General features: G+C 38.1%; 4 protein-coding genes across 5 annotated transcripts; 1 reads left to right on the top strand and 3 right to left on the bottom strand.

The window, feature by feature from the left end:
* Positions 1-9: 9 nt before the first annotated feature.
* Positions 10-3,731, top strand: LOC108855535 (FACT complex subunit SSRP1). The gene is made up of 15 exons (XM_057009160.1): positions 10-160; positions 457-748; positions 824-960; positions 1,050-1,133; positions 1,219-1,313; positions 1,399-1,507; positions 1,644-1,730; positions 1,826-1,918; positions 2,012-2,209; positions 2,298-2,443; positions 2,530-2,671; positions 2,763-2,870; positions 2,965-3,141; positions 3,308-3,386; positions 3,483-3,731. The coding sequence occupies exons 1-15, from the start codon at positions 107-109 to the stop codon at positions 3,608-3,610; spliced, it is 1,929 nt and encodes a 642-aa protein (XP_056865140.1). The 5' UTR covers positions 10-106; the 3' UTR covers positions 3,611-3,731.
* A 13-nt stretch (positions 3,732-3,744) lies between these two features.
* LOC108855536 (cytochrome P450 81D11) lies at positions 3,745-7,430 on the bottom strand. Its single transcript, XM_018629383.2, has 3 exons — positions 6,910-7,430; positions 4,559-4,942; positions 3,745-4,467 (listed from the first exon to the last, which is right to left on the bottom strand). Exons 1-3 carry the CDS (start codon positions 7,399-7,401, stop codon positions 3,847-3,849), a joined length of 1,497 nt encoding a protein of 498 aa, XP_018484885.1. The 5' UTR covers positions 7,402-7,430; the 3' UTR covers positions 3,745-3,846.
* Positions 7,431-11,197: 3,767 nt separating this feature from the next.
* On the bottom strand, positions 11,198-13,495 carry LOC108851502 (uncharacterized). 2 transcript variants are annotated; one of them, XM_018624939.2, is made up of 10 exons: positions 13,335-13,495; positions 12,897-13,163; positions 12,649-12,815; positions 12,466-12,564; positions 12,314-12,382; positions 12,094-12,246; positions 11,910-11,999; positions 11,662-11,829; positions 11,496-11,577; positions 11,198-11,419 (listed from the first exon to the last, which is right to left on the bottom strand). In XM_018624939.2, the coding sequence occupies exons 1-10, from the start codon at positions 13,408-13,410 to the stop codon at positions 11,292-11,294; spliced, it is 1,299 nt and encodes a 432-aa protein (XP_018480441.1). In that variant the 5' UTR covers positions 13,411-13,495; the 3' UTR covers positions 11,198-11,291. The 2 variants fall into 2 exon arrangements, with proteins under 2 accessions (XP_018480441.1, XP_018480442.1); XM_018624940.2 differs by having other exon boundaries at positions 12,106-12,246.
* Positions 13,496-14,124: 629 nt separating this feature from the next.
* LOC108850315 (uncharacterized) lies at positions 14,125-15,003 on the bottom strand. The gene has a single exon (XM_018623870.2). The coding sequence runs from the start codon at positions 15,001-15,003 to the stop codon at positions 14,125-14,127; it is 879 nt and encodes a 292-aa protein (XP_018479372.2).
* Between the last annotated feature and the right edge of the window lie 292 nt (positions 15,004-15,295).

Raw genomic sequence — 15,295 nt, 5'->3', positions numbered from 1 at the left:
GAAGCCTGAAAGACGCACTCCACCGCCCAAGTATCCTATAAAAGACAGTCTCTCCTCCTCCTCTCGCTCCTCTCTCTCTCTAGTCTCTCATCTCAGCGAAGAAGCCATGGCGGACGGACATTCCTTCAATAATATCTCTCTCAGTGGTCGCGGCGGAACGGTACGTCCCTCTCTCTCTCTCTCTGCATCACTCAAATTACGTCGTCGGTTTTTATTTTCTGAGGATTTCCACTCCCTTTCGCACATTTCCGCTTGCTCCGAAACCCTAATTTCTTATTCTTGTAGCCGCCGCTCGCTCGATTATGAAACGAATGTGTGGTTTTCAATTCAGCAACGTATCTTTCTTTTTTTCACTAGTTATGGATCCTCTAAGTGCGAAAATGGTTATTAGACTCTTGATTAGGGTTTAATGTTGTTTTAATTGGGTTTTTTTTTTTTGAAATTTTGGAACTGAAGAACCCAGGCCTCCTGAAAATAAACACGGGAGGGATTCAATGGAAGAAGCAAGGCGGCGGAAAAGCGGTGGAAGTCGATGAGTCTGACATCGTAGGCCTCAGCTGGATGAAGGTTCCAAGGACCAACCAGCTTGCTGTCAAAACCAAAGACGGCTTATACTATAAGTTCATTGGCTTTCGTGATCAGGATGTTGCGAGCCTGACCAGCTTTTTCCAAAGCGCTTTTGGGAAAACGCCTGAAGAGAAACAGCTCTCTGTCAGTGGTCGCAATTGGGGAGAGGTGGATTTGAATGGTGAGTGAGAAAAATTCTCTTTTGGTTCGAGTGTTTGTTTTTAAAGTGAAATAATCTTAAGCTTTGTTTGTGCAGGGAACAATCTAACATTTTTGGTTGGTGGGAAGCAAGCTTTTGAAGTGTCCCTGGCTGATGTTTCACAGACTCAGCTTCAAGGCAAAAATGATGTCTTGTTGGAGTTTCATGTTGATGATACTGCTGGTGCCAATGAGGTTTACTACTCACCACTTTTGGTTTCTCTCGGCTAACATATGCTTAGCTGTGTTTCTGATTCTGTTACATATGGTATTTTATTTAACAGAAAGACTCGTTGACGGAGATAAGTTTTCATATTCCTAATTCCAACACTCAGTTTGTTGGTGATGAAACTCGTCCCCCTGCTCAAGTATGTTCATGTTGCCAAGGCTTTTATTTATTTATATAGGTGCGTAGTAGTATTCTTTTTGCTGATTACCAAGAGCATGTCTCAGGTTCTCCTCGACAGAATCATGGCTGTGGCTGATGTTGGTGCTGGAGTCGAAGAGGCAGTCGTCACATTTGAGGGTATCGCAATCCTCACACCCAGGTGAAAGATTTTTCCTCTACGATTAGAGTATCAGTATGGCTGCATCATCTCATGACTTACTTGATTTTTTTCTATCTTTCAACAGGGGTCGGTACAGTGTGGAGCTTCACCATTCCTTCTTACGGTTGCAAGGACAAGCTAATGACTTCAAAATCCAATACAGTAGTGTTGTCCGCTTGTTTTTGCTTCCAAAGGTTTCTTTTTCTTTTCTCTCTAATCGTATCTTATTTATATTAATAGTCATCTGATCAGAGGGATGATCATATTATGCTCACTGGATCTTATAACTTACTAATGAAAACTCTTGTTATCTGTTTTCTGTATGAGCAGTCAAACCAGCCGCATACATTTGTTGTTATCTCTCTAGACCCACCAATCCGGAAAGGTCAGACAATGTACCCCCATATTGTGATGCAGGTAAGCATTACTTTTATTTTCCTTTCATATTATGTAAGTGTGTTTCTTTATCTTTTTCCTCTTATTTTACATCTGTTTTTCCCTACCTTCTCTAGTTTGAGACTGACTCCGTCGTCGAAAGCGAACTGTCAATTAGTGATGATCTTTTGAATACAAAGTTCAAGGACAAATTGGAGCCATCATATAAGGTCTCTTTCTTGACTGCGCTTATGTTATCATTTCATTAGTAGAAATAATTTCTACATACACTGATTGCTAAGGATATGGCTATCAATCTTCAGGGTCTCATTCATGAAGTGTTCACCACGGTGTTGAGAGGGCTGTCTGGTGCAAAGATTACTAAACCAGGGAAGTTCCGCAGTTCCCAAGATGGGTTTGCAGTGAAATCATCTCTTAAGGCAGAAGATGGTGTCCTTTATCCACTTGAGAAGGGGTTTTTCTTTTTACCTAAACCTCCAACGCTTATACTTCATGATGAGGTATTTTGTGATTATTTAATGATTGGTAATTCTCGTTAGGCTGTGAGATAGAGTTGGTTTGTTCAAACCGTTTGCTTTTCATTTTTAGATCGACAATGTGGAGTTCCAAAGGCATGTTGCTGGTGGTGCTAATATGCATTACTTCGATCTTTCCATAAGACTGAAAACTGATCATGAACATTTGTTCCGGAATATTCAGAGGAATGAGTATAATAATCTCTACTCCTTCATAAGGTTAGACTTCATTATCAACTCTTTTGAAGCTGGCTATGAGTGGATTGAATTGTTGTGAATAAAACATTATCTTTTCCTTATTGCAGCTCTAAGGGTTTGAAAATTACGAACCTTGGAGATGCGGGTACCACAGATGGTGTTGCTGCTGTTCTTCAGGATGATGATGATGCTGTTGACCCTCATCTTGAGCGTATCAGAAACCAAGCTGCTGATGAGAGTGACGAGGAGGCAAGTGGTTTATGTCTTGACCGAATTACTTAAGTGTTCCGAAGATCCTGTTTTTTTTTTTTCTGACAATTAGTACTATTTTTTTATGAAGGACGAAGACTTTGTTGGGGGTGAAGATGACGACGGTGGTTCACCAACTGATGATTCTGGCGAGGACGACTCTGATGCTAGTGACGACGGTGGCGAAGGAGAGATAGAGGTAGATCTATTTCATATAAATCAAACTCTTTCACCAGCGAAACCATATGCTTGACATATCTTATCTTATTGGTAACATTTTGATTCGTTTTCAGAAATCTAACAAGAAGGAACCAAAGAAAGAGACGAAAAGTTTGCCCCCAAAAAAGAAAGCAGTAGCAGCAACTGAAGAAGGGAGTAGCAAAAAGAGGAAGGTGAAAAGGAAGAAGGATCCTAATGCACCAAAGAAAGCAATGTCTGGTTTCATGTACTTCTCCCAAATGGAAAGAGATGTGAGTTCCTCTCTCTCCTTTTGTTCTACATGTAACTCTTAATACATTTTACTATTCTTGTTTAACCCACAGACTTAGCATTCCTATCAAACATTTTGTGGCGACCAAACTCTAATATATATATATATATATATATATATCATTTTAATATTGGTGAACTGAACAGAACATAAAGAAGACTAACCCAGGGATAGGATTTGGAGAGGTGGCAAAGGCGCTTGGAGATAAGTGGCGTCAAATGTCTGGTAAAATTTAAAATATATCCATCCTTTAAAACTACAGTTATTGGTCTTAGCTTAGCCTGCGATCTTTATTGTATGTGTGTTTTCGTGTGATCATAGCCGAGGAAAAAGAGCCGTATGAAGCTAAGGCACAAGTCGACAAGAAGCGATACGAGGATCAGATTAGTGATTACAAGAACCCTCAGCCAATGCTTGTAGACTCGGAAAACGACTCCGACAGTAACTAAACTCGAACATCTGAGACTTTTTTAGTTCGTGTGTTTTTCTCAATGTAGTGAATCCTACAAGCTCTTTAGTATCGTACTTTAGCTGGCTGAAGTTCACAAAGATCCATGAATTTTTTGCTCTTTAGGACAATTACTTACTTGCAAATTACACAATTTATTCTCACTAAAATCAAACTTTATCTCATAACATCATCGATTATAATTCTTTTCTTATTACAATCACATTCTGATGAAACTTATGGATAAGAAGCATCTAAAATCATTTTGAAAATGGGACGAGCTCTACACTTAGCTTCTAACGACGTAGCCCTGCGCATCGTGATTCCTTCTTCAGATTCGCTCATGTCCACAAATTCTTCTCCTGCTCTCTCCCACTCAAAACATTGGACTAACGATCCCAGAGCTAACGTCACTAGCCGCAAAGCTAGCCCCAATCCAGGACAAGCTCGTCGTCCCGTCCCAAATGGCATCAACTTTTTATCCTCCCCTTCCTTCTCAAACCTCTCTGGCTTGAACTTTTCTGGCTCTTCCCACATCTTTGGGTCTCTATGTATGGCCCATACGTTCACCAGTAAGGTTGTTCCACGCGGGACATCATAGCCAGCCACCATGCAATCTTCTGATGCCATGTGAGGAAGAAGCATTGGTACAACAGGATAAAGCCGTAAAGTCTCTGACACAATGCTCTGGAGATAAGGAAGTTTTACAATGTCTTGTTCCTGTATTAACCGGTCTGAACCGATTTGCTCGTCGATTTCGTTTTTCGCCTTATTTAGTACTTCTGGATGGTTCAACAAATTCGCCATCGCCCAATCTAACGTTGCTGCTGATGTGTCTGTCCCGGCAAGTATCATAACCTATCCGAAATATTTTGAAATCACTTGGATATAAAAAAAAAAAAAAAACTAAGCAAATGTTTATAATTTGGTGTTATATGTCTTTACTTACGACTATGATCCCTTTGATGATGACATCAGTGTAGTAATCAGGCTGAGTTTCTTGTAGAGCAAGCAAGCGATCGATCACTGTGTTACCCTTTTCTTTCTTTGCACGCTTTTCATCAACCAGACTTTGCAGAAACTCGTCGACCCGACCGGCTAACTTCTTCACCCGTTTCTCATAATCAGTTATCCAACAAAGGATCGGGAAGTAGTCAGCAGCATTCCCTGCATCGCCGGCATAAGCAGCATCGGCGATCAGCTGTCTAACGTGTCTTGCCTCATCGTCATCCTCCGTTCCATCGCCGTAAAATCTCTTTCCAGCCAACATCCTAATGATGTTGTTTAGAGTCAAGCTCATAAACAACGATCCCATCTCCACCTTAGCAGATTCCTGAAATTTCAGTTGTTAACCAACGAACCGATCACGATCCGAAAGAGTAATACCAATCCAAACCAAAATTGAGTAAATATTTTCAAGTATTCCAAATTTTGATATTTAGATAACCGAAACCATAACCAATTCGAACCGAAGTATTTTGGATACCAAAATGTATCTGAAAAAGATTTATAACTATTTTACTTATTTTTAGTTTTAGTGTATATAAAAACATCCAGAATATATATGATACTTTTAAGTTGGTTTAAATACTTGAAAATATATAAAAATAGTCAAATATAAATATCTAACATAGTGGAAGTACACTCAAAACACCAAAAATATTTAAAATAGTTATTGATTTTTGATCAAAATTTTAAAACAAACTAATTTATATGTTAACTTTAGGTATTCTGACATACGTTATTCAAATTTATATACAATATATTATTTTATTTATAGATTTTATGAAATTCAAAATATATAATGAATTTAAAAAAAATGGGTTATCTGAATCCGAACTGAACCCGCAAAGATCCGAATATAATTCGAACCGAAATTTAGAAATATTTGAATGGGGCTGAAATCTTTGATCCCATAAACCCAAAACTCAAACAGATCCAAAACGAATCCGAATGGATACCTGAACGTCCAACCCTAGTCATAATCCGAACTGAAATTTATAAATATATAAATGAGGCTGAAATCTTTGACTCCGAAAACCGGAAACCCAAACAGATCCGAAACGAACCGGAATGGATACCTGAACGTCCAGCCCTAGTCACTATTATGTATCATATATATGTCATCATATAATTAATTGTATTGGTCCATCATATAAATAATCATATAATTAATAGTATTTTATATGTACAATCTTATAAATTATCACATATATTATATTACTAAAGTTTAATTTGAAATACAAAAACCATAATTTAAGTTGGTATATGAAATTAATATTTTTGTATTTTTCTTATATACATTAAAAACATTTTTTAGTAATGGTTATTGGAAAATCTTTTAGTAAAAATAAAATTTTAAATATATGCATATTTTAAATCAATTAAATATACTTTAAATTATTATTTTGATTTGAAATATGTATATAAAATTTAAATTTTATTTTATGATTATTAGACAAAACAATGTTTTAGGTAATTAGATTAGTCCATTTTGTATATTTTAAAACTGATATACTTTTATCCATGTTTCAAAATTTTAATTTTTTGCATTAGTTTTCTATAAATTATTATTAATTTTATGATTGTTTTTTTGAAAATTGAACTCTTGAAATTTTTATATTTGACTAAACTATATAAGATAATAATATTTTTTTTAAATTGTTTTATATAATATACTATTTATATTCCAGTTTGTGTTTTTATTTTCACCATAAAGAATTGTAAATAAAAAAATTGTAAATAGTGATAGAATTGTTAATAAAAGAAATATAGAAAAAAATGTTGTTTAACTACAATGGCTAAATGTTTAAACAAAAAGAAGTATTGAATATGTTATTGATGTTTCTAAACAATTTTTATTTGTTATTAATTTATTGAAAATACAATGGCTAAATATGTAAATAAAAGAAAGTACACATCTCTACTATTCATGTTTCTAAACATATCTCATTTATTTTAATATACATGTTTCCAAACATATCTCACTTATCATACTATCTTTGTTTCCAAACAATCTAATTGTGTACTTCAACTTTAATAATATAGATTTGTCTGTTTCCTAAAGAAGCAATTTTGTATTTTCATTAGAATTTTTGAAAAATTCACTTTTTTAAATACAGAAAATCGTAGACTGTATAAATAATATGTATAATAAAATTATTAAGAGACGTTTTGTGATTTTCTTCTTTTATTTTTTTTTTTTGCAAAATGTGATCTGGAAGAGAAAAAACAAAACGTTTTACTGAAAAGTGAAGCAATCACGACCGTAACAACATATGCTAGTAAAACCACACTTACGTGCTGAGAGTTTTTCGATAAACAGAAGATCAGCCGTCGGATCTCGTCTTTACGGATGGACAAGAAGCTATCGAGCCTAAGAGACGAGAAGATCTCAATGGCGCCAATACGACGTAGGTTGCGCCAGTTGTCACCATAAGGCGCGCTGACCATGGTGGTGAAGTTGTACCCCATGTGTTTCGAGAAAATAAAATCCGGACGGTTGGCGAAAACGACGTCGTTCTTGGTGAAGCATTCCTCGGCGACCGAGTGAGAAGAAACCACCAAAACGAGACGAGAGCCGAGGCGGAGCGAGAATATCGAGGCGCCGCCTAGTGATTTGGAGAGGGATAGAAAGCTCCGTTGGAGCGGCATCTTTAGGAGGTGGAGGTGACCGATAACCGGGAAAGGCCAAGCTGGACTCGGCGGTAGGTTTAATTTGCGCCGACGTGTTCGGAACAATAATGTTAGAGAGAGGAAGAGAGAGAGGATCAGGTAGAAAGTAGTTTCCATTATTGAGTTTCTGTTTTTTTTTTTCTTACTGTGTTGCTAAACTAATCAAAAGGGTAAGGCTAACTTTATAACGACACGCACAGTGACTCAATCGTTGAGTGAATCAGATACGTGCGTGAGTGGTAGAGAATACAAGCGGGTAACAGTTTTGCTGACGTCACTGCTTACTATAAATAGATAGTCAACATGCATGCATAACACGTGCTAAACCACAACGATGTGTGCTTGTTGTATTGTTTGTTTGAATTGAGTTCTTTAGTAAGGATTTGTTGTATGTAAATAATAATAATAACAAGGAGCGTATTAATAAAGAAAACATGCGGTATTATATTAATTGAATAGTAACAGATATCGATATTTTGTTAATGGGTTACAAATAGAGATAAATATCGCATGGCGTTTCCCTCCTTCATATTTTATTTAAATAAAACCAATATTATTTTGAGATGAACTCATGGCTCCCTCCTTTCATCTGTTGTTTGTTGTTAGCTTGCGTCTCACTCAGTCCAAGTGTTTGCTGCTAGTGTGGCTCATTGGCCTGAGCGTGCGTCCTCCGCCCACAGGTATCTTACCCGCGAAATCGTACACATCATCAAATCTTCCTCGAATGGGTTCCCCGGTGGTGTATCTTCCGGCTTTAACTCTGGCAGGCCTGATCTTGGTTCCTCCGCCCACACGTTCCTTACCCCCAAATCTTCCTCCGAACTCAAATCTTGCTCGAATGGGGTCCCCGATGGTGATTCTGGATCCTAATGTGGACCTACGACCAGAGCCAATGGTGAATCCTCCGGCATTACCTCTGACGTTAACTTCGGTTTGAGCTCCGACCTTGGCTCCGGTTTTAGATCCACACCCGGCTTTGGCTTCACCTCCAACCTTGGCTCCGGCTTTAGCTCCTAATTCAACTCCGGCATTACCTCCGATTTTAACTTCGCCTTGAGCTCCGACCTTGCCTTTACCTTTGCCTTTGCCTTTGCCTCCAACCTTGGCTACGGCACCTACTTGGCCTCCGATGTTAACTTCGCCTTGAGCTCCGGCGTTGCCTCCGACAAGTCCTTCGAAGCTGCCTCCGACAAGTCCTCCGACAAATCCTCCGACAAGTCCTCCGACCTTGCCTCTGCCACGACCTCCGACCTTGCCTCCAACAAGGCCTCCGACTCCGGCTCCGGCATTGCCTCCGATTCCGACTCCGGCTCCGACATTGCCACCGGCATGACCTTCAACCTTGCTTCCGGCACTACCTACGACTCCGGCACCGGCATTACCTCCGATGGATCCTCCGGCATGACCTCCGAAGCCTCCGATGAAGTTACCGCCAAATTGAACACCCTTCTTGATGAAACCATCGAGATAGCCACCGGGTTTAACGGGGTTACCCATCTGCTTCCCGGCGAACTTGGCACTGCACTTAGTGATCACCTTCACGAAAACATTAATGTAACCCTTCAACTTAATCAAACACTTGTCAACCTTCAACCTGTCAGCCTTGCTTATCTCAGCATTAGCATTGAACTTATACTTGGCCGAGATCTCAGCAATCATCCCCTCGAGCTCAACGAACCCATCAGCCATCGCTCTGTAGCTCTTCCTCACCCCAGCCGCAAGCTCACCTTCAACACCAACAGCTGCTTGAGCCGAAAACATCGCCTCGGTCATCACAGCGTATTTGGCATGGAGGGAACCGAACACGCTCTTGGAGGCTGCACCCTTGGCAACAGCGAGGTACTCGCTGAAGACTTTGCAGGTGGCGAACAAAGTGTTGAACTGAGGTGTGTTGGGTGCGGATTTGATCTTCTTCTGGATGAGTTTAGAGATTTCGATGGAGGGGAAAGTTTGGAGTTTGGACAGTGTTGGTGGGCATAAGTTCTTTTTTGTTTTCTTTGGTGGGTGAGCTGAGACGGAGCCAATGGCTAGAACCACGGCTATAAATATCAACAGAGAGATCCTTGCCATGGTTGTTTTATATGGCAAAGTAAAAAGAAAAATAAAAATAAAAATAAAAAATAAAAAATAAAACTAAATAAGAATATGAAGGGAGTGCGAGTTTTGATTGAGGATTTTGAGAGGTATATATACATTTTTCACAAAGCCTAAAAATAGGTTAAGGAAGGTTACAAGAACAGAAAAAAAAACAACACAACATACAAACGAGAGATTCATGGTCGTTCACTTGAATTTTTCTTTGTCTAAACGAATTTGATGGATCAAAAAAGAAAGTTTAATAACAAAAATAGTTGTGAGAAGAAGTCATTACAGGTTAATTTAAACAACCACTGGTCTAGCTACTGTAAATAGAATATACACATGTTTAGTTTCCATCATACCAATTTTGTTTGCATTTAGCAAAAGTTATTTTGTTTTGTTATATGTAAACAAATATACAAAAGCAAATGCGATAGCTAGTCTGAAACAATTGACATATATCAAACTATGTGTTATTTACTTATGGGTATTTACTGATAAAACCCCTGACTATTTTTGAATCACAAAAAACCTTCAATTACTTTTTAATGACTCATATTTTAACTTCTCAATTTACAAACCGTAAACATCTGACATATAACAGTTAAACATTAAAATATTAGTTAATAAGTTTTTTACGATTCAAAAGTAGTTGAAAATTTAATCACTAAAGTACATTTTTAAGCAAATTGATTAAAGAAAAAGAAATAATTTTTTCTAATTATTAAATATTGTTTGTTAACTAAAAACACCTTAATTTAGACAATATGACTATAAACTAATAGTGGCACAGTAGTATTCTAAGTACATAAATACCAGGACTGTAAATCAAATTAAAAAAATGATTATCAGATAATACAGATTCAAAGTAAAAAATTTTGATTCACAACTGTTGCGAAATTATATAAAAAGAAAATCGGTATGCGGGAATTAATAAAATATATTTTTGTACATAATGAATTAGACCATTGAACATGTCAAAACATCTTTACATACAATTTCTCAAAACTTTTCACCAAGCTGAACATGACGGTTTTTATATTTGGCTTAATCAAATATCACGATCAAATAGCCTAATTCATACTTTTCTTAACTGGTTTCCACAGAACTGACATTTTTCATATAATCTCATAACGATTGTTAATAAAATATTGTTTTATTGGAAATCCACATATCTGATAAACAAATTATTTTTAATTGGCTTTGCAACTATGTTTTTCATCACTTGAGGCCACTATAGTCATTTTTGTCTAAGATAAAATATTCTTAGTTAACAGAAAATATTTGATAATTAGAGAAAAATAATTTTTTTTCTTAAACATACTTTCTTAAAAATGTGTTTTAGTGATTAAACTCTTCAGTTATTTTTGAATCGTAAAGTAAACCTTCAACTGATATTTTAATGATTTAACTCTTTAACTTACAAAATGTTAACGACTGTCTTTTTCCGTTACATAATTATAGACGGAAAGTAACATATGTTAATAGTTTGCAAGTGGAGAGGCTAAAACATTAAGAAAAATAGTTAAAAGGTTTATTTTATGATTCAAAAGTAGTCGAAGGGGTTTACTATTTGTACTGATTACTTGGATGTTGCTATGATCTTGTTTTGTCCGAAACAGTTTAGTTGGGTGATAACTGATAAGAGAACGAGACTGAACTTTCAGGTTTGAGCTACCTGCATTCACACTGTTGAGAACGAGACTCATGATTTTAGTCTATTTGCACCTCCATTTCTAGATTAGCTTTCGTAGATCCGGGATTATTAATGTGCATCTAGAATTGTAAATTAATTATTCACATCATTTATGAAAAAACTCTAAAACATGTGTTGCTTCATAAAATTTCTCTCTAGTTTTTTTTCAATTTAATTTGCTGCATTTTACAAGACTATGAATAGTTGAATAAAAATACACATTTTATTTGAATCAGTTCTCGACAATGAATTCTTGAATCTCTATACCGGTGTGGCGTGCACCGCCCTGTAACCTAATCAAAACTTGATCCCCAAGCTTCAGCGAGGTCACAGGAACAGCCGTTTTCCGAGATGAGTTTACTGCAAGGAAGTAAAACACATTTGATGTAAAACAAGTAGCAACCTGCAATGAAAGATCTCAAGACAAAGAAGAAACCTTGATGAGGAGTGACTAATGCAACTGTCTCCGCGTTCTGTAGGATGATGCTAAACCCCGTTTCATCCTCCTCTCCACTAAGCTGCAAGAGAGATAGAAACAGCTCACAAGTTCAAACCACAGAGAAACTATTATAAGAATGTAATACTACTAATATACAAACAACCTTAGCCCCCACGAGGATAAGCGGTCGCTTCTCTATTTTAACTCTCCCGACAACTGCTGTCCGCTGTTTTCCTTTCTGATCAACAACGATTACTTCTCTTCCTGTTCTTAACTCGGAGAGGTAACAAGTCTTTCCTCCTGGAACTGCGACATAAGCATGAACTGGCCCCTGTAAATTCAAGTCTTTTTTTTTGAGTGAATAGCAATCTTTCAAGACTTATTAGATGTAGGAGGGAGACAAAAACTCACAGCGTTGACTCTAAATGGCCTGCTTGCAATGTAATTAGACTCCAAGCATTCTGAGTGAACCAGGAAGAGTCCTCTTGCAAAGGATCCAACCTTGTCACAAAAGAAAGAAGAAGAAGGATTCATAGATAAATTGTTTTAAAGGTTTTTAGTAACGTTGATGTTGGAGAAAAGAGTATATATATACAGGTAAACATACAAGAAGACCTTCACCGGGTCTCATGAGGCTGCAAAGATCAACACAGACTCTGTCTCCCATACCAACCATTTGAACCCTAGTTATAGTAGCTTCTGTCAAGCTTAACGTATCACTTTCTTCGTTCCTTTTGTCAAAGTATTCCTAATAGAAGCAGAAACTATAAGAAGCAATAATACAAAGAAGGTGGGAGGCTATGGTTAATGGTAACCTTCAGGTCAAGAACAGCTTTGACATCTTCTGTTTTAAGAATGATTCCGCCAAGACCATGCTCTAAAGCCTAAATCCAAACATAACAAGAGGATAAAACTAACAGAAAACGTAATGTAAGTGTCAAACATCAGAAACTAGAAGCTACCTTACCTCAAGGTATAGTTTTGCTTCAGAGGGAGTAGTTGAAACGGCAAACACCGTCTTCTCACTTCCTTGGAGAGCCGCCACTAGATTCTCAGCTGGGATTGACTGCATAACGAAAGAAACACTCTCTGTTATCCATCCAAAAAGGTAGAACCTTGTGTGTTTGTGTGTGTGTGAGAAAGTTTAAACCTTCCAGTCTAAAAGACCAAGAACAATATTCTCAGTCTCCTCATCTTCAATCTTAAGCTTCTTCAGCTCCTCAGGTGTTGAAACCTCAAAGACAGCAGCCACAGCTTTCCCAGTTCCATCAGTAACTTGCTTCTCACCAATAAACAATGAATCCACCAATGCAACCGCTGCAAGATAAACATTGAATCAAAACCTCAAAAGGAAGGTTTTTTTTATTGGATTGGTTGTGGTTGTGAAATGTAACATACATGACCAGTCATCAGAAAGTTGTAGATTATGTGATGAGAAGACAAACGTGTTCCACCCTCGTTCCACTGCAGTCGTCATCACTTCCTTGCACTCAGTCCATATCCAAACCTTCTTTGGTCGGTGAAGAAGATACGTAGGCAATGTGGATGCAGACATTCTCACAGCGGGAGAGTTTCTTTTGCTAAGTCTAATCGAACTATTATGATGATTCTTCTTCTCCTCCTGATGAGAGCTCCACAATAGTAATCTATAAAGTCCCAATCTTTCTGCATACCTCACAAGTAGTCACAATTAACAATGTTGAAAGCTTTTCACAAAAAAGAATTAATCTTTCTGCATTATTATTTACATAAACCCAGATGAAATTACAAGAATTAGCATCCATAAGCTTTGGTTTAATTTTTTGATCCACTGAAGTAGGAGAAAAAAAGACAAACCTTTTCTGGGAGAGAAACAATGGAGTTGGGTTGGAGATTGGATGTAAGAAACAGAGGAGACCAAAGGCAAAGCCATTTTACCTCTTTTGTCTGTTCCTATTGTTTTTACTTCGCTTTCTCTTGAGAGACACTCAGAGTTTGGGTTGGATCGTTTTGGGTTTGGCCCAAGTCCAACCGGGTTTCTCAAAATTTAAGTCTTGTTTCACCCGAAACCGTCTAAACCGATATCCGGTTCGGTTCAGTACATAATCGTTATCATGATCGAAAATGAGTCCATCAAGTTCTCTAGGTCATTGAATCCATAACAGAGGCGAGACCGTCTCAACAAATAGCTTCCAATCTCAAATATTGCCCTACCGGAAATTCACTCGGCAGTAAAAATTTTGTGGCATCCGTATATGTCATAGTGGACGCTGATGATATGCCAATTATCCCTGAACCAAAGGAGATGCAAGAGAAAGTTAGATTCCATTTACGGCACCAAGGTTATCATGGGAGGGTGTCAACCACGGCTTTCTATACTGATAAGAATCAATTCTCTGATGAACGACGACTTCAAGAATATTGCAACTATGGAATTATCCCCATTTTACTTAGAGGTGGTGAATTCATTCATAACATCCTTTTCTCTCCTTTTATTTATTTTTATTGTTTTTTTTTGCTAAATTGTAAATATCATAGATGATTAGAAGTTTTTACAAAAGCAAGAACCTACAAGCTGAGCCATCTTGGCAAAAAAGAATAAAAAACAAGATGATTCACATTTTAGACCTTGAAATCTTAAAGAGATTTATCTCAACCACATGACCATGAGAGAAGCGTATCCTTTCCTATGGCGCCTTGCTGAAATTATATTTCTTAACTCCCTGTCAACGTTTCGGAAGACAGTAGCAGGCGGTAGTGAAATCTGATTGTGTATCAAGTTGTTCCTCTGCTTCCACAAATGGTACACCACTGATTGCGACGCTAGCTTTCTTAGAAGCCGCATCTTAGAAGAAGTTGCAGCTCTGATCCAAGATAACAGTTCTGCCCAATTAGTGAAGGGCGCGACAGGATGGTTACATCTGCTGAAGACCTCTCGCCATATAGCGTGGCTGTAAGTACAGGAGAGGAGGAGGTGGTCCCTTGTTTCGACGTAGGTGGAGCAGAGCGGACAGTCAGCGGAGATAGGTAATCCCCACGCCAGCAGTCTTGAACGTGTCGGCAATCGATCGTAGTTGGCTACCCACATGTTGAAACTGAGCTTCGGAATAGCTCCTTTGAACCAAACAACATCCACCCAGCTCTTGACTTCTTCCCTTGGCCTAAGCCTCTCCCACGTTGTGGACGACCTGAAAGAGAGAGAAGAGGAATCACCAGCAACCCATATATAATCATCCTCAACATCAATAGGTAATGGTAAAATGAGAGTAGTGAGATGAGCATGTAAATCAACTTCCTTTTGTGATCTAGGGTGTGGCAGTGTCCATGAAACACCAGAGATTGCATCCGCTACCACCGCGTTGTCTCTGATGCGCAAATTTCTTGGGCCAGCAGGACCGATATGTGTGATTAACTGTCCAAGCGGGGTCCATACATCGTGCCAGAAGCTCGTATTCTGGCCGTTACCTAGCTGTGACTGACAGAACTGAAGTGCTAGGGGTCGCAGGTCTAAGAGCTTCCGCCACATCCACGAGTCGTTTGCATTTGGCGTTATCGTCCAGAAGGAATGGCCTGCTAAGTGGGTGCTGTAGTGCCAATCAACCCACAAAGAGGGAGCTTTAGATAGTAGTAGCCAGATGAACTTCAAGCAGAGGACCTGGTTCCAAATCAAGAAGCTCCAGAAGCTTCAAGCAGATGAACTTCAACCCACAATAATTTATTTTTATTGTTACTTAATTAATATGTACATCTCTATTGATATACTATTGCCAGGGGATAGAGGTTCCAGAATCGCATGATGCTAGTAGGCATGGTTTTCT

The sequence above is a fragment of the Raphanus sativus genome, chromosome 4 (assembly GCF_000801105.2).
Source record: "Raphanus sativus cultivar WK10039 chromosome 4, ASM80110v3, whole genome shotgun sequence".
Classification (NCBI taxonomy): Eukaryota; Viridiplantae; Streptophyta; class Magnoliopsida; order Brassicales; family Brassicaceae; genus Raphanus; species Raphanus sativus.
Note: the sequence above shows the minus strand (reverse complement) of the source record. Positions and strands in the feature narration are given on the sequence as shown.

Coding starts and splice junctions, on each gene's coding strand:
- LOC108855535 (XM_057009160.1), top strand. CDS start 107: ATGGCGGACGGACATTCCTTCAATAATATCTCTCTCAGTGGTCGCGGC. Junction 1,134..1,218: donor AAACTCGTCCCCCTGCTCAA/GTATGTTCATGT, acceptor AGCATGTCTCAG/GTTCTCCTCGACAGAATCAT. Junction 2,871..2,964: donor GTGGCGAAGGAGAGATAGAG/GTAGATCTATTT, acceptor ATTCGTTTTCAG/AAATCTAACAAGAAGGAACC.
- LOC108855536 (XM_018629383.2), bottom strand. CDS start 7,401: ATGGAAACTACTTTCTACCTGATCCTCTCTCTCTTCCTCTCTCTAACA. Junction 4,943..6,909: donor TATCGAAAAACTCTCAGCAC/GTAAGTGTGGTT, acceptor CTGAAATTTCAG/GAATCTGCTAAGGTGGAGAT. Junction 4,468..4,558: donor TCATCAAAGGGATCATAGTC/GTAAGTAAAGAC, acceptor TATTTCGGATAG/GTTATGATACTTGCCGGGAC.
- LOC108851502 (XM_018624939.2), bottom strand. CDS start 13,410: ATGGCTTTGCCTTTGGTCTCCTCTGTTTCTTACATCCAATCTCCAACC. Junction 12,247..12,313: donor AAGCTGTTCTTGACCTGAAG/GTTACCATTAAC, acceptor TGCTTCTATTAG/GAATACTTTGACAAAAGGAA. Junction 11,578..11,661: donor TTATCCTCGTGGGGGCTAAG/GTTGTTTGTATA, acceptor TCTCTCTTGCAG/CTTAGTGGAGAGGAGGATGA.
- LOC108850315 (XM_018623870.2), bottom strand. CDS start 15,003: ATGTGGCGGAAGCTCTTAGACCTGCGACCCCTAGCACTTCAGTTCTGT.